Raw genomic sequence first — 24,603 nt, forward strand, 5'->3', positions numbered from 1 at the left:
CCGCCCCCCCGAGCTGTTTTTCTTAGGCCGAGGGAGCGGGTGGACACTGTTTTCTGCAGGCCTGCTCAGATGACGAACACAGTAGGATCTGTCGGGCCTGCCTTTCTCTGCAGCAGGCGTGCGCCGTGAATACCGAGCAGCTCGGCGAGGCCTGAGACATGACCTGTCAGGAGGTCTTACAGACTTGTGCCTTTCGGAAGAGAAGCGTCTCCTCGGCCTAGAGAGGTGCCGTGGGTTCAGGCTAGACTGAGCAGGCTGAGCCGAGTCTCCTGCCCGGCTCTCGAAGGCCCTGTTCTGCGTTTCTGACCCCGCAGTACATCGTGTGGCGGGGCTGGGCGGCAAGTTCGGGGATTTGTTGGAAGCAACTGTGCTTAGTTTGCGTGGGAGTCTAACAGTCCATTTGATCTCTTTGGAGCTGATTGGAATTCTTTCTTTTTTAATGACTATTTTCCTAGCTCCAGGTGTTAGTGTCCCGCTCCTGGTCTGTCCTGATCTTTAGGGCTGATGTGTCAGGAAGATGCCAGCTCTTTGGTGGGTGTGGCAGGAAGGGCCATCACTGCGCCGTGAGGCACGCAAGAGCCCTGTCCTCTTTGTTGCCAAGAGTCACTTATATGCTCTATTCAGTAGGGTTGGAGATGTTACCCAGTGTCAGGTGTGAGAGAGAGAGAGAGAGGGAGGGTGGGGGGGGGAAGGCAGGCAGGTAGGAAGGAAGGGGAGGAAAACCAAGTCTCCGTGCAGGGTGTGGGCAGGGCCAGCAGTGAGCTGGAAGGGGGCTGGCATTGAGAAGAGAATGGAACCCTCTGAGCCAGTAGCTACATGGCAAGCAGTTTGGGCAGGGAGAGCTTGTCTGAGGGAAGGGAGACCAACAGTGGAGTTGACAAGAAGGCAATGGAAGACATGTTGCCGGTGTTGACTTCACTTTCTCTCCCAGCTGCCACCCTACCAACATGGCTGTGGGGCTGGGTCCTAAAGGGGCTTGTGCTGGGCCAGCGTGTCCCTGGCACAAGCAAACTGGAAAATGGGAAGGGGATTGCTGCCCCTGCAGAGCTGTGAGCTCTTCGGAGCCCAGAGACCCAGAAACTGCCAACAACATGCTAGTGCCTGGTGAGCGCTCTGCTGTCTGTGCCTTTGCCAGCGAGGCTCTGGAAGCTAAGAGGCTGGGGCTGCTTGTTAAGGAGACTTGGCTGGGGTATGGGGCCCACGGGGAGCCATGCTTGCATGCCCTCTATGGGCATAGAGTATGTCTGTTCGGGCAGCAGAGTAAGTCCAGCCCAATGTGACTGGTCTGGAAAGCCGGACTGTAGGGCTCCTGGGGGTTGGCCTGGGGTCAGCTATGGCCCTCTTGCTCTTCTATCCCCTTATCTGTGCACTGGGCACAACAGCACCAACTCAGGGAGGCTGGACGCCTTCAGGACGCCGCTCAGTCCCTGTCTCCCCCTTCCCTTCTTAGTAACGTGGCTGGTTTCCCTTCCAGCCTCTTCCTTCCTCCTCTTTGGCCTCTTCCCCCAGCCCCAACCGGCCCTTTCCTTCCTGCCTCCCTCTGACCCTTGCTTCCTCATTCTCCTCCAGACGTCGCCCTTCACCCTGGTTTTCTGGGAACAGGAACGAGTGGTCACGGGGAGTCCTCCTGGGAGTCACACAGGAGGGAGGAAGAAGCAGGAAGGCATCAGGAGGCCATGCTGGCACCACGGCGTGAATCAGCAAGAGGGCGGGTGGGCTTGTCGGTAGTCGCAGCTCTGGAATTCACTGGCAGTGCTGAAGGGATAATTACACCCCCTCCTCACACTGTCGGGACCGTGACTCACAGGAAGTGCCTGAGCGTCCCCGGAGCCGGGCCACGCGAAGGCCTTGCCCCGCCGAGCAGAGATGCTGTCTGCACACGAGGGCTCGCTTGTCGCAGTGATGTCTGGTGCGGGCCTCTCCCTGCTTGTCCTCTCCTTCGAGACAGCGGGGCTGCGATTTCGCGCCCAGCCTCTCCGAGGCGAGACTGGAAGAAGGTGGTTTGTCCTTTCCGAGGCAAGTAAAGGCCCACGTTCGAAGAGCAGCCAGCCAGCCGCCTGCATCTTGGGTGGTGGGGGGCGGAGAGGGACCCCAGCTGCGCTCCTTGGGGCCTCCCCTGTTGCCTCCTGCCTGGGCAAGTCCTGGTGTGGGGGCGGGGGTGGCAGGTCGCCTGTGGTCTGTGCTGGTTGCAGAGTGGGCCATGTGCTTTTGGATGTGGATGTGGTTGTGGAGGCGAGGCCGCCCCCTCCTTCGTCTTCATCCTGCTCCTCCCCGGTGTTCCGCCCTCTGTTCCTCCATGTTTGTTTTCTTTCTAGGCTTCCTGGATTGGAGACAGAATAATTTCAGAATCCTCTCCCTTTGTTTGGAGAAGAAATCAGGGAGTCTGAGCGGGGAGTCTTGGGCCAGACCCCACCTTCAGTAAACCCTATTTGCAGGCTCGTGCGTGTTCTCAGGGGAAGCCTGCTGGACGCGGGTGGTCGCTGGGGCAGAACACGTGGGGTTGGGCCCCAAGCCTTACACCGAAATCCTTCGTCCTCGGAGAAGTCTTCAGGCTTCTGCACCTGCGCCCCGAGGGGTGGGGCTGCCAGTCGTGGAGGCCCGTCCTGGCGCGCTCTGTGCTGCTCTGACCCCTCTCCCGGCCTCTCTCTGCCCCAACACCTGCTCTAAGGCCATGTGTTGCCTGACGTAGCCTTTTCTCCTCATGAATACAGAGAGCTGCTTAAAAGAAAAAGACATTCTAGAAGAACCCAGAATTAGCACTGGTTATTTATTGTCCTTCACACAGTTATTGAAGTTAAAACCTGTACGGTTTATGGAGGTTGAAGGTCGTGGGAAGTGAAGGTGAGGAGAGTTAGGTGCTCTATTCCTGCATCTGCCCCAGGCTTTTACTCTCTTACCTGGTTGAGAAAAATAACTTAGGGCAGACCACTGAGCATCTGATGAAAGCGATGGCCCCTCAGGAAACTTCTCCTGTACGTGAGAAGTCACTGCAATTCTAGGGCGCTCGCTCTGCTGCTGTTTACCCACAGATTTCCTCCTTAGGGATCGGTGAGCTCTACGTTCCTAATTCGACTGAGGAAACACCTGCGTAGTCTAGCTTCTGCCTTGACTTAATATTATTAACATCACAGACTTAGTTATCAGGTACTTGCAGAATGAAAAGCACCGTGTTTCTTTTCTTTTCCTTTATTTTATTTTATTTAATTTTTTTGGACTCCAAGATCAAGACCTGAGCTGAGATCAGGAGTGGGATGTTAACCACCTGAGCCACCTAGGCGCCCCCAGCCCTGTGTTTCTTTAGCCAAGTGACATTTTGAACTTTGTCTTTATCTTCAGGTCTGATTGGTGTGGTGGGTCTGGCAGTATTAAGGCCTTGTTTTAATGTGCTAAGAGACATTGCGGAACATGACATAAAAAGAACCCCACTCCAGATGGCACAAATGGTTAGGCTGAGACCAAGGAGAATACTGATGGTGGTGGTTCGACATCCCTGCATTGTGGAACACGGGTACAGCATTATGCACTGGTGTCCTAGCATTTTCAGAGTTTTATTTTCTGTAATTAGTGAAGAAACGTGATTTCTGGGGAGGCAGGGTATAAATTTAGATCTTGACCCCAAACCAACATTTAGTAGAACTCCCTTTAGTGGAATCAACAGCTGTGTGTGGGACCAGAGGGATGGTTCTATGCCCAGTTCAGGGGATGAGTGGGCAGCAGATGATCCCGCGGTTTCCCTGGGGCCACTGAGGGAACTTCGTCCCAGCCCCGTCACGTCAGCAAGCCAGCAAAGGCTCTGCTGCTCGCTCCTTTCCTTGTCTTTTGAAGGAATAACAACCGCAGTTATGATCTCTTGTTGGCTGGCCACTCTTTGGGCGCCATGAATCCCGTCTTACCTTCAATATTTACCAAGAATGGGGGATGGTGTAGGGTCACCTCTGTTCCTTCCTTCATCGGGACCTCCCCCACAAGGCATTCCCCGATGTTTGCCATTGGTGGGAAGCTGAGACAGTCGTGTTGATGCCTCCATTAAAGATCTTGTGTGTCAGAGATTGTCGTCCGGTGAAGACTTGGCTTGTCCTGCATGAACGCAGATGTCTCTGAGCCTCAGTGCGTTCTTTTCACGCCTTTCATTACTCACAGCAGAGTCTCACCTTTTAATAATGTCCCAGCCCCACGTGGTAGCTGCTTTCACTTGCTGAAAAAGTTCTGAGAAGTTGTGAGTCATTCTGCAATTTCCTCTGTAGAGTCCGCTCGGAGCTGACTTAGTGCCATGGTGGCGGGGCCAGGCGCTGAGGGAGCAGGGGTCTGGGGACCCCGCGGGGAACGCTTCACTCCCTCCAGTACTGGCCTCTAACTCCCTGGGGGAAAGGCTGGATTATTAGTTTCATAAATCAGTCTCCTGTTGTTCTTGATAATAGCATGAAGGACCAGGCAACAAAGATATATTTGTCACTAATATGGGAGACAGGAGAAAACTGAAGGCATGGTTTTCGACACCCCCAGTTCTGTCTTTTCTCCTTTCCATTCTTCTGTTTGCTGTCGCGCCTCCCTGTCCCTCCTTTTGTTTGTTCAGCCTCCAAGCATCCCTCCCCCCTGTGACTCACCTTCCTTTATACCCTCTCTTTGCTGCCGCCTAAGTTCTCTTGTATTTTCAGAAAACAGATGTCAGATGAGGAAGCTCTTAGATGTGCAATTGCTTAGAAGGTTCTGGCTTGGCATTGCACAGGCTGGGAGGTTCCACAAGTGTTGTGTCACTCGAGGAGTCCTGTCAAGGGTCTTCGAGTTGGCTTTGGAATGTTCTAGAATCCAGTGCCTTCATAGTTCATTCAGCCACGACATAAAGGATGATCAGATAAGACTGGCCTGGGCAGCATCAGCCACCTGTTCCAGGCACCAGGATGGGGCAGGGCATCTGCTCTCTCTCCCCTCAACTGCCTGACAAGGTCTTGAACATGGTGGTTTTGTAGATGAGTTTCCATGATGGAGAGACGATTATCAAACCGGTAATCTCAGGTGAGATTTACAATCAGTTTCCTGTGTCTGAGGCTTTCAAAAAGTTTTAAATTGACATTCTGTCATGGTCACGTTGTCTCTGACGTCTTTTGGTTTTGCTTGAGCTCCTGCCTGTCTTGTGTATGTTTTTATAACCGTCCTCTGTGCTCCATGCTGCTGGGGAAACATGGTTTTGGTTACCTTGGATTTATCAACTTGCATTTTCTAGAAGGTTGATCATATTGCCAAATGGTTTATCAAAAATAATTGTGTCCTAGTTTAAATTTTATGACCTCATTTCTGTTGTCAAGTCAGTGTTAGATTTTTAGAGATTGATGGTGAAGTCTCAGATAAATGTGTGTGAGGCAGACATTGTTCCACAGGAGATGATTAACTTGAGACCCCGTCAGTAAGATACAACCCAGAGTAATGTAACAAACTCGATCATAATGCTGATTAAATGGGGCGCTGGGGCGGCTCAGTCGGCTAAGTATCTGACTCTCGGGGTTTCAGCTCAGGTCATGATCTCAGGGTCGTGAGATCCAGCCCTGTGTCAGGTTCCGTTCTCAGTGCAGAGTCTGCTTGGGATTCTCTCTCCTTTTGCCTTTTCCTCTCTCTTTCTCTCAAATAAATCTCTAAAAAAATAACACTGCTTAAATCTAGGGAAAAAAATTAACTACAACTGGAATAAAGGGGACTGCAGGTTGTATCTGTGCTCAGTCAAGGCAAATAGCACTTGGCAACATCCATGCCCAAGAAAGGTGGTCAGGATATTAACAAATAATTTACATTTCATATTTTTGTGATTTTTCTTCCCAAAGCTACAGTTTTTTAGAAACCGGTTTCCAGGTACTATTTTCAGCCAAATATTAGAACTGACAGTCCAGGCCTTTTTAAGCCCAAAGAGGATGTGGTAGGTTTCAGACAAGTCGGAGGGTCTAGACTTTCTCTCCCTACCCCCGCACCATTCTTCGTAGGTGACTGAGGGCCATCCTTGACCCATGCAACCTACTGGAACAGCAATCGGTAGAAGTCGCTGTAGGTATGGTCGCCTGGGTGGCTCAGTTGAGTAAGTATCTGCCTTCAGCTGAGGTCATGATCTCGGGGTCCTGGGATCGAGTCCCGCGTCAGGCTCTCTGCTCAGTGGGGAGTCTGCTTCTGCTTCTCTCTCTCCTCTGCCCCTCTCCCCCTGCTCGTGCTCGCTCTCTCTCCTCTCTACCTCGCTCTCAAATAAATAAAATCTTAAAAAAAAAAATGTCAGTATAGTTGTTACAGTGTCCTAAAGGTACGAGCCACCAGAGTGGGTGAGAAGAGCCGACTCCCGTCTTCCCGCAGCTCCGTGGGGTCGTGCAGGGCCGTCAGCCCAGGTAGCTACCTTGGTTTGCTGTACAGAAAGAGATCATAGATGGTGAAGTTCAAATGCTCAGGAATGTTTTTAAAGAATTCATAATTCATCTGCATCAAATTCAGGCAGGGAGATAGCCCCCTTCATCCCCCAAGTCAGAGCATATACTCTCGTCCACCTGTCCCAGAAAGAGAAACCATGGCTTGGTTTCTTCTGGAGACTGTGAGGGCAACTGCAAGCATGCTGGCTATTCCATGCCTCCTTCTCAGGGCGGGGGCGGGGGGCATGTGCTGCTGTCACCTGGCGGTGACTCTGAGTGTCACTGTGGCCACGACTATCCCAAACAGCATATTTGCAGTTTGCATTTGGAGAGTGGGATATAGAAGAGATAAGATTCACAAGAAGGATTTCATCCCTTGCTGTACTACGGGGGAAAGATGTTTGTCTCTTAATCTGCTGTTGCTGGACAGGTGGGAACCAAGTGCTGGAGCCTCCCACTGCCTGCTTGGCGGGCTTTCGGAAAGTCTCCTCGTCCTCTGAATCCTTATATCCTTATTAAAAAGAATAGGACAGTATTTCCATGATAGTTTCAAGGAGGTGAGATCAAAGGAGAGCCATGTGTGAGAAATAGCTTTGTAAACTGCGAGGGGTGCTAAGCCTGGGTGGATGAGGGGGGCTGCTGTCGGCCCCGTTAGTCCGTGTGGCTGTGAAGTGCCTGCAACCCCCCAGCCCCACCCTCGCGGATGAGAGGGCTCTGTGGGAATGGGCAGACCCAAGGCTTCTGTTAGACCAACATGGGAAGACAGACAAGCCAACTAAGGAATGCAAGTCTGCGGCAGTCTGGAAGCTGAGATGCTCAAGGAGGACCATCGGGGAACTGGGATGGGTGCAACCGACTTAAGAGTATTCTGAGCATCTTAGAGCTGCTCGCGGAGCTCAGTGCTTGGTCTGCAGCTAGGAACCAGGTGCTACCCTACTTTTTGTTTTTCTGGGTAAGGCCACCAGGAGCCCATGTAGATGACAACTAGAAAGACAATATACTTCTTAGGGAACCGCAGGAAAGGGGAGAGGACTCAGCTTGGGGGCAGCCTGGGCTGAGGTTGCTGGGCAGCGCTGTCCTAGGGAGAGGCGGACACAGCCTGAACTGTTAAGCCCAAGCGTGTGCGATCACCCCTTTCCAGGGTTTAGCTGTCTTGCCCTCAGTCTTTTATTTCTCATACAGACTTGACCTGCCCGGAAAATTGGTGGCTGTCAGATTGAACAAAGCTCTAGCTGGTCAAGAATATGATCGCAATTGGTGTTTATACTGATGGATTGTTTTCCTTCAAATAGAAAAAAAAGGCTCAGTAAATCCTCAGAAATGTAACACTTCAAGACCTTTCCTGCAGAAACTGCTTCAGTAATCTATTATCTGTTGCCAAGAATAAAGTCAGAGACCTAACTCTTGAATAGAAATGCTGTGTTTGGGAAAACTGGCAGTAAACACGGAAACCGACTAGAATGTTCAGTGAAGACATTAACTGCTAAAGAAGGGTTACGGTAAATACACAAGTTTAATTTATTTGACTGCCAGGATGAAAGTGGGCTATGAGAGAATACTGAAGGAAGAGAAGGGAAGTGGACCTGAGCCCAGATATTAGCACCTCTGGGTGGAAGAGTGGCTGAGAGTAGTGTTGATGGAAAAGTCATAGTTAAGTATATGTTTTACAAAAAAAATTCAGTTGAAAGATATTGGCTTAGAGACATCTTTAACCAGACAAACATATTTAGAACGAATGTTAAGTGGTATAAAGTCATCACAGAAAGGATTAAAATTCAGGTCTAACTGCCCTGAATCACAGGACAAACAGAATTGTCTTAGGCATCAAAAAGCAGCACAAAGTAAAGCAAAACCCAGCGAGAGTTCGGAGCTCTGGATCCGCGCCAGCCGGGCAGGCAGGTGCTGTGTTTTGGACACAGTTGAAAGCATAGGACATAAAAGGGCTTATATCTCATGTGAATTAAGATGCCATTTGTAGTCTCTAGAAAAATAACATAAAAGTCATTTTTTAAGTTTCCACTTTTCTCACTAAAAATTTTCAGAATAGAGTTTTATAGGTTATGTTGAGTTTTAATTAAGGCTAATTTCAGAAGAAGAATCTTTTGTGATTTGGGGTCATTGCTATCAGGAGTTGGCAAACTTTTCCTGTGAAGGGACAGGAAATATTTTCGGCTCTGGCCAGCCTTGAGCTCTGCACTTCAGGGTGGAAGCAGCCAGAGACTCCGGGCAGGTGAACGAGCGCGGCGGCCGGGTGCTAATAAAACTTGATCTCCAGCAACAGACGGAGGGTTCCGCGGGTCCAGAGGCCTACGTTGGCTGACCCTTGCTCTGATGATCTGCCCTGCCTCTTCCTGTCCGTTTTTGAGGGGCTCATCAAAGTCTCTCTGGTGCCCTGGGCCGCATAGTTTTGCATGCACAAGTCCGGCAGAAGCTCTGGCCCACGTGCGTCTCTGGATGCACAGGTTTAATTGTACATCGGAAGGAAGCCATCGCTTGCTTTCTGGGTGAAAAACGGGGAAGCGAAGACACAGGACCCGGCACGGGCTCTATTAGATGGGATGAGCCATATTGTGTAAACTCTAAGAGTGACCTCGAACCACCCAATCTTTTCTGTGAAGGAACTGCCCGGTGGTGTAGAAATGCTGCCCTTGCCCTTGAGACATCCTGGGCAGAGACGGCTTGTCTTACTCGTTTCTGAGTTCTAACCCAACTCTAGTTAAAGAAACCGAGCAGAAGGCAGGCAGCAGGCCCTGTTCACAGTGGTTCTGGGTCGGCTGCTCCCTCCCCAGGAGCACAGAGGAGTTTTTACTCTGGGAGCACACAGGTGCCACACGACCGCGCTGCTGTTCTCCCTCCCTCGAGAGTTTGCACAAACTTGGCTTCTCTTCCCACCAGCCGTGGAAGCTGCAGCCCCTGGGCCGTGCCCTCCATGTGCCCCTCCCCAGAGCCCTTCCACCTCCCTCTGAGATGCCTGTGCTCCCCCTTCCTCCCCGTGATCTCTCCCCTCTCTCTGCCCCCCCCCCGCCCCTCCTCCCCCCCCCTCACAGAAGGGCAGGGTTTTCATTGAGGGGCTCAGAGCTTCATCCTCTGCACCCAGAGCAGACCTGGCCTAGAGGGGGGCTCCGTGAGAGAATGCCGAAATCCTGGCTCACCCTTCGGGGAATTCAGAGGAAATTTTTTTCTTCTATACTTTGAAAAAAATGGCAAAACTTGGCAAACTAAGCTCCCGTACAAATGTTAACTTTTATCGATCCCTTGTGCTGTGATAAGTATTTTTACGTTTTACCTCATTGACTTGGCGCAAGGACCCTATAAAACATGACCCCTGCTTTCCAGGTGAGCACACGGAGTGGGGGGGGGGAGACTCAATCAGGGCCACGGAGCAGGGAACCGCCGTGGCCAGCCGCGGGGCACCTCCAGAGCCTGTGTGCGGAAACCTCCTGTCTCGGAAAAAGGAATTGTTTCAGAAATCTTGGTCCAGCGTGTGCTCGGAGGCCCTCAGCGTGAGCTTTGCACGTTCGCCAGGGTGATGAAAAGGGGCTCGGGTGATGGGCTGCCCCACTCAGGGTGCACGCTCCTCCGTCGTTCACGCCACCACCACGCTCACCGTGTCATCCTCTGTCAGATGCGTACTTAACAGGTGGTAGGGATTAGCCACTGTGCCACGTCAGGATCGCCCAACCCCGTCCCCACCCCTGCTCACCCCTGAGGGCCCGGGCCCTGCCTCTGTCTCCCCCCCCACCCACGGGTCTTCCTGCTCTGCCTGACCCTCCAGCCACAGCTGCTCTGGCCCCCAGGTCCTGGCGCACCCCGTGCTCCCTCCAGCCCCAGACTTCGCTCAGCATAGAGAACTTCTTCACCCTTGAATGCACGGCGTCAGCGTTCGCAGCCCGGACCATGGTAGGCCCCGGTTCTGTGTCCGCAGGACCCCACACTTGGGGGCCGAGCATCTTGAATCACTTGCACAGAGTGCGTCTTCCCAGCCAGACTCGGGTGCCACGAGCGAAGGAATTGTGTCCGTCTGTTCAGCACTGTGTCCATAGAAACAGAACACTTTGAGCCTTTTCAACCTCAGATCGATTTTTTTTTTTAAAGTGACAGGAAGGGAGTGCATTTATTAAAAATACTTAAAAATTAAACCACTGTAAAAGAGAAAATTCAAATGAGCCAAAGGATAAAAATGTCTTGGTTAACACTGCATATGTGATATATACCATTCCATGTTTAGAACATCTGTGCATGTGTGTTCGTATGCGGTGGAGACACACAAAAGGCACACCTCCTTCCTGTGCTTCCCAGTAAGTTGTGGCCTTCTCGGGCCAGCAGCCACGCGTCTGTCCCGTCGCTGGTAACTGTCCCGTTACCTCAGTGCATTTCTGTGCCCGGATTGATTCGGTTCCTCTTTGTTTCGGTGTAAAATAAGGGCTCTCCTGTGACATGAGCTCACATTTACTCTGAACAGTTTCCGTTCCCCTTCTGCTTTTGGAAATAGAACCCTTTGGTCTAGAGAAGAGTATGGGTGTTTCCTCATCCTTTTTGTACCATTTTGATAAATAAAAAACCTGTTTCTCTAGAGTTTTCCGTCCAGGGATTGTTTCACTAAGACAAGTGGCCCCTGAAATATGAATTTCATTGATCACCTTGAATGCTTTTAAACCCCCACCCCAGCCTGCCATGGTGCTGAGCACTGCCCCCTCCTCCCCTCCTGAGAAGCCCCTGGGGGGGGGGTGCGTCCACTTGGCTGCGGGGCCTGTAGCCACTGAAGTCTGACCTGGCCCCGACGGGATACTGGGGGCCACCCTTGCTCCCTGTGGGATGAAGCCCATCTCTGCTCGCTAGCCTTCCAGGGAAGTCATTTAGCCCTTTGCACCCCTTCTGGATTCCCGCTGCCAGGGCCATTTGGGGATAATATTAGATCTTTCTGTAAGTCAGTCAGTGACTTTAATGTAGTGCAGAGTAAATTGAGAAGTCCTTTGTACAATTTTTAGATATTCCTTTTTTTAAACTGAGAGGAACTTTACTGACAACTAATTTGCTGGGATGTGACAGTTGACACCATAGTTGTACTCAGATTATTGAGTCCTGCAGGATTCTCATAGCTTCCAGGTGATAAGCGCACAGTATGAGAACACACAACATGCAGACCACACCTTCCCAGGGCTAGATGCCCTTGAGGATAACTGGCCATTTGTCCAGAGTTTAAAGCTTGTTTTTCATTTTTTCCAATATTCTTTTTAGGCATAATAGAAGTAGTAGAAACCTAGCTCTTCTGCTTCGTATGCTGGTGTAATGAAACTCTGTGACCGTGATCCAGACCGGAATGCGGTCCCCGGTGATCAGCTCCATCTCAGCTGGTCTGGGGGTGGAGAGAGAAGAGGACGTGGCAGCAGCTAGGGATCTGCCTAAACGACCCCATGTTGTCATAGGACCAGTTACCCCAGCAGGACAAGGGTATCTTTCCTGTTAGGTCTGCCTGTCAGCTAAGTCCATTAAGGATCTCCCTTTCAAGTTAACAACTATTTCCTCTCAGCCAGGGACTGAAAGGAGTGCACGCTGCAAATGCTGTCATTTACTTTTAAGTATTTCCCTGTGAAATAGAACTCCAAATTATGCAGTACTTTTCAGCCCTTTTTTTAGGCTGGAAGTATTTGGAGCCCAAGCAGTACAGATAGATGCCTCTGACAGGGGAGTCCGAGGTACCAGCCGTCCCCACGAGGACTGGGCTGCAGACGGCGGTGGGAAAGCCCAGGCCAAGCTTGGCTGCTGAGCCGCAGGGCTCCCGATGGCCCCGATGTTCCATGGCGTAGCTGCGGAATCTCAGAATCGTTTTGGACAATGGGATGTACTTATCCCATGGTGATTTTTTCTTTTAAGATCCAAATCCTAGGGCAAAATCGAAAAGCCTCAGGTAGCCATCTCCAAATAAGAGCAAAGTAAACGTCAAAGTTGTTAATGCCCAGGGGATCAGATTTTATTAATCTGAACCAGGAGGAAAGGGGCACGACACCTTTCTGTGCAGGAGTATTGCACTGAATCAAGGTCAGAAGGGGCATCTCAGAATGTTTGAGAAAGAGGCTCTGCCCTTGCATTCCTCCAAAGAGACCCCGGGGCCAGGTGCTTGACCATCCTTAGCTGTTGTGCTGCCACTGCCGAGAGGTGGGGCTCCTGGAGGAAAGACACGCTTCAGCCCTAGAATAAGGAAGCAGAAGGTCTGCTTAGCCATACATTTAAAACAACAAAACCAAAAGCAGCTTTCAGATATCTTTTCTCCGGCAGTTTTATCACGGTAATAGTTGACAGAACTGTATCTTTAAAGTGTACAACCCGATGATTTGCTATGCACAGACGCTGGGAAATGAACGTATCCACCGCCTCACACTGTGTGTGTGTGGGGGGGGGGTGAGAGCACTTGAGCACTTTGATGCCCAGGTCTTCAGGGAGATTATCCTCATCTGCAAATAAGATCATTTTCAAGCAGGGATCAGCCGTAGTGAAAGCTTAAAAACCTGAAAAAACTTTGGTCAGTATCACTGCTGTATCCTCCTAACACAGTTTTCGGGAAAACGGTTTTCGTTTCTTTTTTTTTAAGGAATTCATAAAGAAAGTGTTTGTTTTGTGCTCTTCTATAAAAAAATGATGCCACAGTGAACCCGGATTCTTAGCACTGGACCTGCAAACTGGAAGGTACTAATCGGAGGTGTGCGTCTGAGGGTGGGGGGTTCTTTCTCCTGCACAGGCGCACACTGCTGGGCTCCCGGATCCACACGCACCCCCCCCCCCCGCCTCCCGACTTGTAAACATCTGTCTGTTGCTTTTAAAGCAGCATTCCCGCGATGGGGTTGGGGGACGGTGGTGCAGGGGATCAGCCTAAAGGATGTTGAGGTTGTCTGCAGATGTGTGGGAGCTGTCGGTGCTTCTCCAAGCAGAGGTGGCCTCCGGGGGCTGGTGGCAGCATCCCCGGCACACCTGGGGTGCGTTTGCATTCCGTCGGCCAGGAAGCCACGACCACAGGGGCAGAGGCCGAGGAGCACATCTGCTTTGCCCCATGCTCTCGGGAGGGGTGGGCACCCTGCAGAGAGTAGACAGGAGATGGTCCTGTGCCATCACAGTCCCCCGCCCCTTGTCTGTTGTCTGTGTAGTCTGAGTCCCAATAAGGATTGTGTGTCAGCAGATTTGGGAGAACACCTGCCGGCTGTGTCTGTCTGGCACACAGCAGGGACTCAGCAAATGCGAGTTCCCTTCTGTCCGTGACCTAGCAGGCAGTTCAGGGGTTACCTGATGGGGTAGGTGATGCTGCGTAAGGAAGTCAACTCAGAAATGAGCCTTACCCGGGATCTTGTGGAGGACTGGCGCACAGCCGGGTTAGAACTCTGGTCCTCTGCACCTTGCCTGTGCTTTTCACCCCCATCACTGTTTTGGTTGTGAAAACTGCCCAAAGTAGTCACTGTTACTAGAAACTGCTTATCAGACACACCCAGAATTCTACCTGTGACAGTTCAGTGTTGATGACTGTCACTAAGAACACAGACACTGAAGCGTAACCCCCAGGCAACTCTGGCAGATACAATGTAAAAACACCTTCACAATTAGTCTTCTGTTAGAGTTCCTGCCTCCTGATCCCAAGAAACCATCACCACCTCCCCCAGACAGCAGCTCAGCCGCTCTGCCTGGGAAAGGTGACTTTGTCGCATTTGAGCACTTCATTGTAGCACCTTAAAAAGTACATTTGCTATCAAAATCTCCACGAACATTCACTTTTCCAAGTTAGTCTTACCAAAAGTGTTCTTAAAATGAATTCTGATTTTCTAAAATGGCAAGATACTTTATTTTTAAAATCTCGTTATTTTAACACTGCATTGTTAGGTGTGATTTTTGACATCCCAGCAAGGCAAAGCTGTAAGCTCACCAGCTGCCATTAACTTATGGTGCATTTTGTCAGATCTTATTTTGCGCAGTATATGTGAGCTTAATATAGATCCTATAGCCCTGGAAGCTGTTATTTTTCAGAATTGCAAAATTATATTGTCTGAGCTTGTGGTGCAAATATCAGTATAGAGATTTCAAATAAGTGAGTTTTGGAGTCTCAGTATTATTACCTGGGGTGGTTTAGCTCAGTTCGTAGAGGGCCGGACCCGGAATACCAGGGTCATGGGTATGATTCCGTCCACTTCCTCAGGCCACGTACCTTTTACGTCGTCCTTCTTGTAGACCATGGGGACAGCGTGATCAGGCTGAAGGCAGCACGGCTGCTGGGAAACCGAAGTGGGGGCTGCTCACTGTACTGATAGGTAGAGCAGTTCTCACATGGGTCCCACGGTGGCCTCACTTGGGAAGCTTTTACAAAATCACCATAGCGTGGGCCCCACAGCTTCTGAGTGAGTCGGTCTAGCCATGGGTATTTTTTTTTTTAAAGCTCCCGAAACAGCTTAATGTGTGGCCAGGGTTGAGATCCCCTGGAAAGGAGGAGCACAGAGTGTGGGGTGGTCTGGCCGTCTTCCCTAGTGCTTCTTTATGAGCTCACGTCCCGGAAGAGAGAAGAGCCGCCTTTTGGCTGCACTGTTCTGTTTGGCTTTTACTGTATATCTTTAGGCTTTTAGGGCCTGGCTGAATGGTGCTGGAATTCCTTCAGTAATGAATCATAAGATTTGGTTGTTTTAAACCCAAAGTGAGACATTTTGATAAATCAAGATGCATTTCGAATGGTGCCGTAAGATCCACATCTGTTTTCTTATTTTTTGCAAGTTTACCCGGAGTGAATGTCTTCTGACAGATGTTACCGAAATACGCTTGCCTTCACCGTTAATGAACAAAACTGTGGATAATGCATATATCAAAGGAGAATTGTTAGTACTTACATATACTTTGAACTGTTTGGAGAAGTAAATTATTTTGTATTATATATGTCTGTGTGTCTGGTTGGAAGCTTAGTACCTATTACTTAGTTGATCTAACTTTTGCACCAAGATTTATGTGACAACAAGAGAGAAACAATGATACATCAAGAGCTCCCCAGCCTGGGAGTTCTGGTCACAGATATCTGGCTGGGAGGGGATGCTCACTTTCACTCCCCTGAGTGGGCTCTATATTACGGTGCTCATTCCCTCCTGTCCTTTCTGGCTCATTCTGTGGTTCTCCCTTGGAACACGTGTGCTTTCCAGGACCCTCTGAATTGAAAGATTAGCCAGAAGATCGATGTGGAGGGTGGAGCAGAGGGGAGACAGGAAGGGAGGGCAAGAGTGTCCTGTTTGCGTACTGAGCCATGTTCATGTGTCAGGTGTCTGCCTTTACAGCAAGTATTCATCAGGCCCCTGTGGTCCATCCACACGCTTGTGTGAGTTGTTCACACTCTGAAACGTCCCCAAGAATATGAATGAAGCATTACAAGATGGTTCTGCCAAGTTCAGCTTTTTATCCCAGCCAGAGTGCTAGAGATCAGGCCTGACGGCACTTCAGCTGAAGGAGAGAGAGTTGTAGCCAAGAGACAGAGTTGCCAAAGATGGATGGCCGTTAGTCATCTGTACTGGGGCCATGCTGCTTTGTCTCTTGGAACATCGGCAGTGAGGCGGAGGTGAGCGGGGTGCCGGCTGGGACCCCGGCCAGAGCTGGGACCCTGGGGCAGTGACGGGGAAAAGCCCCTGCCCGGACAGGCTTACACGGTGGTAGGTGGTAAGATGGGCTGGAACTTGGAACGGGGTGGGATGGAAGGAGAAAGATAGTGGAAAGACACTGAGTGTAATCTGATGACACTCCAGGACTGTGGAAGCACGCGGGAGGAGACATATTCGAGACTTCAAACCACCAGCCTCAGGCAGGACCATACAAACGGCTCCCCTTGAGAAGGCTTTTTTCAATACTGTGCTTAAATCCAAGTAGGAACTTGCACTAACGGCTGGCAGTCCCCCCAGACTGACAGCCACTCCTCTGGTCCCTCAGTCTGGATGATTCCATTCCCACTATTATCGGGAAGGTTCCCACGAAGCCAGTTCATCCCTCTTCTCCGGGTTTTGTTGTATCACCTGCTCCCCTCTGGGCCCTCCTGGGCTGGGGCAGGTAGGTGGTCTCTGCTCCCCGCAGGGTAGGCGACATCCCTCCCCTTCACATCCATTCCCAGCAAGTGCAACATCTCTAATCTTTTCACTCGTATTCTGCTACTTGGCGCCAGACTGCAGAGCTCATGGTTGGATTTGAGGGCAGAGCTGCAAGCCCCTTGTGGCCAAGCCATCCTAAAATCCTTGGGGTGCCACACCATGGAGGCCCCCAGGGCTGTTCTTAGGGGAGGCTCGTCCGTGTACTCTTAGAAAGCTGCAAGGTTGGCTTTAGAGCTCCCACAACTCTATTCCTAGCCCTGTGCCTTGTTTTCTAGTTACAGTACGAAAGAACCATCTGTCAGACAGCTATTAGGACAACAAAAAAGCATCATGTGTAAACACTGAGCTCATATCTTTACTACCATTATCTTAAGTAATAGCCAGACTCGTCTGAGATGAATGAGACCATTTGCCCTAGATTTTCACCCTGTGAGATTGCCTAGAAAGTGTGGGGCAAAGATCAACGCTGTCTGTGTCCTTGCTGGGAAGCTGGTAATAATGGAGCGTGTCCTGTACGTTATTCCCCCCGTCTCCCCATCTCTCAGAGTGCGGAACAGATCGCTGCGCTGTGTAGGAGTTTCAGCGACACGCAGAGCGACGGCATGGAAGGGCCGAGGGGGACTCGGGACCCACCTCTGCGGCCTCTGGCTCGCCACCTCTCCGATGCAGATCGCCTCCGGAAAGTCATCCAGGAGCTGATGGACACGGAGAAGTCCTATGTGAAGGTAACGGAAGGTGCTGCATGTTCTTTCCTGCGCGGTCTCCCGGGGTGGCCAGCTGTCTGTCGGCAGGGTCCCCAGGTCACATCTGCCTGGACCCCCAGCACTCGTGATGGAGCCGCCTGCTCCTGGAGGCAGCCGACTGCTGCCCGAGAGGCTGGGTGAGAGGGCTGACGAGCTGCGAGCACTGGGAAGAATTAGATTCTCGGCTCATTCGTTACCGAGGTAGCTTTCGCTATGGAAACAGCTGTTCTGGTTTGTCATGTGCAGTCTGTGGGAACGGAGTCTGTCCTGGTTTAGTCGGAGAGGGCTGGAGGACTTCAGGGGATGAGGAACTAGGGAACGATCTGCTCACAAGCGGCTGTTGGTGCGGCCCCCAGCCCTGCCTGGTGGCGGTCGCCGTGCGGGACAGGTCCCACGATGGAGCAGCAGGTCATCACAGGGCTGCTCCCACCCTGGCACAGAGGGGTAGATGCCGAGAATCTTCAGTACCAAAGAATTCATTTATTTTTCTGAGGACCCCAGTCAGTAGTTTGAGAAACATTTTCTGAAGGACGCAGGAGCCTGGGAAGACAGGGTTCTTTTGCTTTCAGTATTTGCTGGAAGCAGCGTGGCACAGGGCCGTGGCTGAGAGGCCCACCAGGCTTTGTCTCAGGGTGGCTGCACGGCCTTGGGTGGTCCCCTCCAGCTCCCTCTCAGACGGGCGTGCCCTTGTTCCAGCGTGTGCGCTCACACACACACACGCATGTGCACACGCAGCTGTCACCTCCTTTCTCCACAAGATAAATCTGAGCTTCCCCTTTCCTTAATGTTACTGTCATTTATCTGGACTTTATGGAAGGCCCACTCACAGGGAGCCCAGGAGAACGACCCAAAGCTCCTCCTTTCGGTCCCAGAAAGAAAAGCTATAGAGTTGACAGTCTGCTTTCCTATCGCATCGCGTCTTGTCCAGCAGCTCATGTGGGGAGATGACGTGAACACCGGGAGCTCACACTAGGTTTCTGGGTCGTCCTGTGATCACGATGGCCTTTCCGAAGCAGCTGTGTGCGGTTTGAGGCTTCAGAGACCCTCTGACCTCTCGAGGGAGGGTGGTCACCAGCTCTCACCCGCAGAGTCGGGGGCGGAATCAGAGTTTCTCCTGTCGGTGTGGTCCTACTTTACCTTGGGCCCCGGCGCCCCGGGAGGGCTGCCGCACCGAGATGCCGACCGAGTGCTGCGATGGGTGTTCCGGGTGAGCGAGACAGAAAGGACCTTCTCTCTGCAAGAAACCTGCACTTTGTTTTCTTAGGGCTGCAGCTGCCTGGCGCCGCGGCTCGGCGGCCACCTGCTCGTGCTGCGTAAGTGCTCTGAGCAGCCCCGGGCGGCACGAGGAAGGAGGGCGGCCCGTTCCTGTCTCTGACCAAATAACACACCGGGTGCCTCGTGATTCCCACACACACCATTTCTATTTTGTCATTTCTTTTTGTGGCTGACATGTAACACGGGATTTTACTTCTCGTTCATCTAACCTTGATCCCTGCATGCAACTTGGAATTTTCGGCATTGGTGTGTTCGCTGAGATCTGGTTCAGTAACTTCTCACATCTCCCTGCTCTGAAGCAGTCGCTGTGGAGGATGGTGAGGGAGGGAAGGCCAGGGAGCTTTTCGTTGTGATCTAGGAAAAGGCATCACAGGCCTGGCCACTTGCTCCCAGGAGCTGTGCCGTAAGGTTCTGGAGGCTTTGGGCTCTTACAAAGCTCTTCAGCTCTATATTCTCCATTGTAAAAGGAGGGAGCAAAGTAGTGGACTTTGTAATCCATTACTTCTATTTTCATACTCAAAATTCTTCAGAAGAAATGAAACATGAAAAAAAACCTTTCATATTACAAAATTATATCCTGGTCTTGGCTTCAAATTATTAAACAAACGCTTTATGTAAAGAGTTTTATAAACACTGTCCACTCCCATCACTCTGTACTGCTGGAGTCCAGTTTACTAGAGACTCAGATATGGCCTAGATTATGAACATTATGACTGCATTTAATCTTTGGAAATTTTTTCTTGCATTCAAATATGGGAGTTTGAAATTGTGCTAATGTGTCAACCCCGACGTTGAAGAGCTTCCCAGATCTTGTCCTGTCCCTCTCAGCTCCACGGTGGGGCTGTCGCCATGCTCCCTGATGCCGAGGAGGAAGTGAGGTGAGCTGGCCGGTGCGGTCACGCCCGACAGAGGTGGCTCGCCAGGACTCACCTCCTCGGCGGGGAGATGGATGCCCCTGCTGCTCGGCCCCGGAAAGAGCCTGGCTCTGCCAGCACCAGGCTGTCTAACCAGGCAGAATAGGGGACCCAGCTGCTGAGTGCAATGTGCTGTTAGCCTCTGTGAATTAGGTCAGAAGTAATAGTAACCACCTTTAGGGTCATGAATTTCAACAAGACTTGAAATCCATCATTGCCGGTGGGAGTCTGCAGCTGTGGTCGGGGTTGCAGGAAACTGCTGGGTGTTTTGGAGACACCGAGTGATAAAGATTCCCTTCTTCTGTCTTTCAGGATCTGAGCTGCCTCTTTGAATTATACTTGGAGCCACTTCAAAATGAGACCTTTCTCACTCAAGATGAGGTAATCAGTCCCTTCCCCCTGTTCACTGACACACAGGTTAGTCTGTTTGCCCAACAGTAGACCTCCCCAGAGGTTATAACTGCTGATCCCCAAAGAACATCGAGGACCAAAGGGTCATCAGAGGGACCCAGGTGTGGCCTTCTCCAAAGCTGTTTATGTGGCCTCTGCCACGTGAGGCTCAGTGGCAGGAGTTTACCCATGTAGGACAGTGTCCTTTTTGTAGAAGAAGGTGTGGCCAAAAGTTACTCTTTAGTTCATGACTTGTTATTGTTAAATCTCAGTAATTAGTTCTTTCCTACTGACTTCCATTTTTCACCAGTTTGAATCCTGAAAATGTTACATCCATTTTTAAAGTTATTTTAGAATTACCGGAACCAGAGCTGTAAAAACTCTGTGTGTAAACTAGGTCACGGAGTGAATGTGCTGCCTTCTTTAAAGGATTTACTGCTCTCTCCTTCTTGGTGAACAACTTGGGATTTGTCTGTGTCTCTGGGTGTTAGAGTGGCCTCTGGGTCTTCACTGCTGATACCCTCTTTCCGATCCCGGCCTTCATATAGATGGAGTCACTTTTTGGAAGTTTGCCAGAGATGCTTGAGTTTCAAAAGGTGTTTCTGGAAACTCTGGAGGATGGGATTTCAGCATCCTCGGACTTTAACATCCTTGAGACTCCCTCACAGTTCAGAGTAAGTATTTTGGACTTCAGTTTAAAGCAAAAATGAGTGGGTATAGTGCAGAACTCTCCTTTGAAAAAGAAATTGCTGTCCCTTGCCCACTGACAAGGTAAATTTAGTGCTTTCATTGCCCTGTTTTTCCGCTGTGGTAAGAGCGGCCACATTTTTATCTCGAGTGGTTCTGGTAATCAGAAGTCTGGGTGGCACAACTTACGTAGAGTCTGCCCGGTGACTGACCATGTCCACCCTGCTTTCGGCTCAGATCTGCTGAAGGATATGTAGGGAGTTCTTGCTTCCGAAGCAGGAGCACCTGCCCTGCATCTGATCTCACATCTTCACAGTCATGTCATGCTGGGATGAAAAGCATAGGTCAGCAGTTCTTCGATGGAGCCCTGTGTCCAGTGTGAGCATCAGTGACTGGTGTGGAGCCCCTCCAGGGAAGGAAAGGCGCAAGATGGTAGAAGGGGGGGACAGAGCAGGATACAGACAAAAGCATCTGTCCCGAGTAATGCAGAGGTGGCTTGATTGATTATCCTCCCAGATCATTCATATCCCACTTTGTCAGATGTATTTTTGTAGAACTTTCTTTCTTGTCCTTTGATTGCCCGTGGTCAGTAGGCTCTGCTGCCAGGCTTTCAATCAAACTGCAGATCTGCTAAGGGAATGCCAGGCTGTTCTCTGTCCGCTGTGAAAATGGGGCATCCTGGGTTTCTTTCATTTGGTGATTTCTCTGAGGCATTAGCGGTCTGGTATCTGAAAGACAGGGAGGGGCTCTGGATGCACCAAAGTGGCCCGATGCCACGCTAGAGCCACAGACACTGATTCAACCATGTCCAATGTGACTTTTCTCTCCCCTTCTAGAAGTTGCTGTTTTCCCTTGGAGGCTCTTTCCTTTATTACGCGGACCATTTTAAACTCTACAGTGGATTCTGTGCTAATCATATTAAAGTACAGAAGGTTCTAGAGCGAGGTAAGTTGCTCATACCTTTATAGCTGTGCTTTTTTTTTTTTTTTTAGTTAATAGTAAATTTGCATTTAATAAGTAGGGATAAGTGCAGTTTTAATGCTCATGCTCTGTTCCTGACCTTTACATTGACAGACATTAAAGGAAAAATTCTTAGTGTATTTCAATTTACTGGTAAGAGTGAACATGTGTCCTAAGAGCAGAGATGTTTCTCTGCCATATGTCACTCTGCTGTTAAATTACCTCTGGATTCTTTTTTTTTTTTTTTTTTTTTTTGTCCAAATTCCTTGATCTAAAAACTGGGAACCCTAAGCCGCTGGATGGGGACAGTAAAGAATGTATGCGGTTTTCTTCCTTTCTCGTTAAGCTGCTTAGGCCCGAGGAACCACAGCAGTGTGTTAACTAAAGTTCAAGCCTTTCTGATGGAACCAGGCAAACACTGACAGTTAACAGCCCACATCCTGTCCCTGAAGTACCTTTCATCTCTCCACATTTCCATCATCTTCCTTTATTGGCTTTAACTGAAGCCTGCCAGTTTTTTGAAGCCCAGGTAGACCCGCCGGGTCGCCCTCCCCCCTCTTCCCTTTGGCTCGCACACCCGACACGGCGCTGGGGCTGCCCTGCAGCAGGTGGACTGGAGGCCCGGGGATGTCACGGGCCGGTCAGCCGTGTACTGGAGGATGTGATGACAGCCGTGACCCTGGGCAGCTGCACGCGTGTTGTAGGGCGCTTTGGGCCGCCGTGCCCATCACGTGCACCGTGGTTCGGTCTGTTCGTGTCGCGCCCCGGCGCGGACGGCTGCTGCAGCTGCAGCCGGTCTGTCCCTGGAGGCTGCGCTCTGGGCCGCACGCCGGAGGTTAACATTCTCCAGTCTGTCCGTCTCAGAAGCGTTTCTGTCCCGTCCTTCGGGATTCGCATTTCTGGTGGCGGGGAGAAGAGGCGGGAAGGTCAGGAGGCCGGCGCAGGGCGGAAGGTCGCGAGCGGCAGGGACGCGGTCCGCACGCAGCGCTGCAGACGGGCGGCTCCGACCCTGGCAGGCGTCTGCGGGAAATCCGTGCGGTCCTTGCGTTCAGCCGAGCCGTCTCCAGAGAGGGTTACCGGGCGCCTGTGTCCTCTCGTTCTGTCAGGGGAGCCGGGCGACAAGACCCGAAGCTGCCGAAGCCTCCGCTGCTCTAATGTCATACGTTTCTGGGGTAAAAATGACTCCCCCCGCACTCGAATGCCTTCGGAATTACACCTGGCCTCACGCAGCTCCCTCAAAGCCGGGGAACCGTCTCCTCTGGGACAGTGGCCAGTGTCTGGGGAGAGGTCTGTATTTGAACTCTTTTAGTTGCATCAACGGGTGGCAGCAGCCGAGGTGAACTCCAGGTGGCCTCCTCTGTCTGTCATGATACGCTTCTCGGTGGCGTTGGACAGGACCTGAAGGTTGCCCACAGTGACCTCTCTCAGAACCGGCAGCAGTCTCCCGCAGTATCACGAAAGGCGTGGAAGGTTCCTCCGACACTCCGTTAGCCGGTTCCGCGCATGCGGCTCTGCATTGGCTTAAAGCCGATCTTCACAGCATTCTAGGAGCACGGGCTCAGGGTTAAGCAGTGGAGTCCTGAAGTGCTTCAGGTGAAGAAGCCCCAGCCAAAATCTGTGTCCTGTACTTGTGTAAACAGAGATCGGACTCCCGTCAGCGTTTCCTCCAGGAACACCTGCTGCTGACAGTAAAATTAAAGCACGCAGTGCTTTGCTCAGTTCTGAAGGATCATCTCCCCATCCACTTTGCTGGTCACATTCAAAATGGTACCATGTCTCCTAGAAGTTGTAGATTTTTGCCTTTGTGACAAAACCCCAAATAAGGGTGTCATTTCATTCAAACTGGCTGAATTCCACACAGATGGTCAACCAATAGCAGCAGGTGGAATCCAAAGCAGTAACTGGTACATCTATTGGCACTCTCAAAACTGAATGGGGTTGGGTTCCCATGTGTCCCCTTCACAGTGTCACACACTGGACACAGGTAGCTTTCCCTGCCCGTGGCATCTGGGGGAATAGACGGCTCAGAGGTGTGGAGGTGAAGGCTGCAGTGCTTCTCAATTTATTTTAAAAGAAAAGATAGCCCCTAGTGTATAGAATAACAATCTGTGTGAGGACGGGGGGGGGGGGGTGGTGGTAAGAAGCTGATCTGATTCTTTTGAAGGTAGGTGTATGGTCTGGATAATACTGTTTTGTGGCTTTATGAATTGGTTGAAATGCACTTTTTAGGTACCTGTAACAATCTCTCATGGGTTTGCATGTGAATATGCCTTTAAAGTCAGACATTCCTGCATTTCAGCTTGGTGTTCCTCTTTGGTGTACAGACTGTACTGTTTAGACAGCCTCCTAAGCCCGCCCTTCATGGATTTGCCCCCGAGCTGTGACAGCTGGGTACCTGACCCACTGAAGCATTTGGATTTTTATAAAGAATGGCATTAGGAGGACTATAGAAGTGGATGATCTCGGATTCCATTAAAAATTAAGTGAAGTAGGGTTTAATTTATCCTGCTGTGCTCTTCTAAGGGTCTTTTATCCTCCTGCTTGTAGCTAAAACTGATAAAGCCTTCAAGGCGTTTCTGGATGCCCGGAATCCGACCAAGCAGCATTCCTCCACCCTGGAGTCCTACCTCATCAAGCCGGTTCAGAGGGTGCTCAAGTACCCCCTGCTGCTCAAGGAGCTCGTGTCGCTGACAGACCGCGAGAGCGAGGAGCACTACCACCTGACAGGTAGGAGAGCTGGCTGCGGGTGGGCTGTGACCGCTGCCCTGCTAAGCCTCTGAGGCCTCTGCTTCTCCTCCCACTTCCTCACGTTCTCAGACACGTCTCAGTACTGGTTACTAAGCTTAGATGTAATTTTAGTCTGTGAAAATAGCTAGGTATAGGGCCGTCCCTTTAGATGGGCAGGATACTGGGGCGAAATTATGTCATCGGAGGAGCCCCAAGCCCCTCTGGCGGGACGATTCCGTTTTCACTTTTCAAGGAACATATTTGAGCTCAGAGAGATGAAATCCATCACTTTGGGTGTCTTGGTTAGTAAAGCAGTGCTGCCAGAACCGGAAACGGGGCCTGTTTTCCTGCCACCTCATGAGGTTCCGTGCTGCCTGCGGCCGGTGCTGCCGACCAGTCCGTTGGGTAAGGCTCCACCTTGTGGCGATTTCAGAGCAGAGCC

The 24,603-nt window shown here is 51.0% G+C and overlaps 1 protein-coding gene across 2 annotated transcripts in view; it reads left to right on the plus strand.

Annotated features, from left to right (window-relative positions):
- The window catches only part of TIAM2 (TIAM Rac1 associated GEF 2), a 216,159-nt gene that overhangs the window by 183,511 nt on the left and 8,045 nt on the right, over positions 1–24,603 (plus strand). For both annotated transcript variants that reach the window (XM_045805394.2, XM_045805395.2), the window contains 5 exons: positions 17,011–17,190; positions 19,710–19,778; positions 20,336–20,461; positions 21,311–21,419; positions 23,982–24,161. In XM_045805394.2, coding sequence (XP_045661350.1) covers positions 17,011–17,190; positions 19,710–19,778; positions 20,336–20,461; positions 21,311–21,419; positions 23,982–24,161 — 664 coding nt within the window. The remainder of the gene's footprint in view (positions 1–17,010; positions 17,191–19,709; positions 19,779–20,335; positions 20,462–21,310; positions 21,420–23,981; positions 24,162–24,603) is intronic.

This window comes from Ursus americanus, chromosome 11, assembly GCF_024610735.1.
Source record: "Ursus americanus isolate L20-20 chromosome 11, mUrsAme1.1.p, whole genome shotgun sequence".
Taxonomy (NCBI): Eukaryota; Metazoa; Chordata; class Mammalia; order Carnivora; family Ursidae; genus Ursus; species Ursus americanus.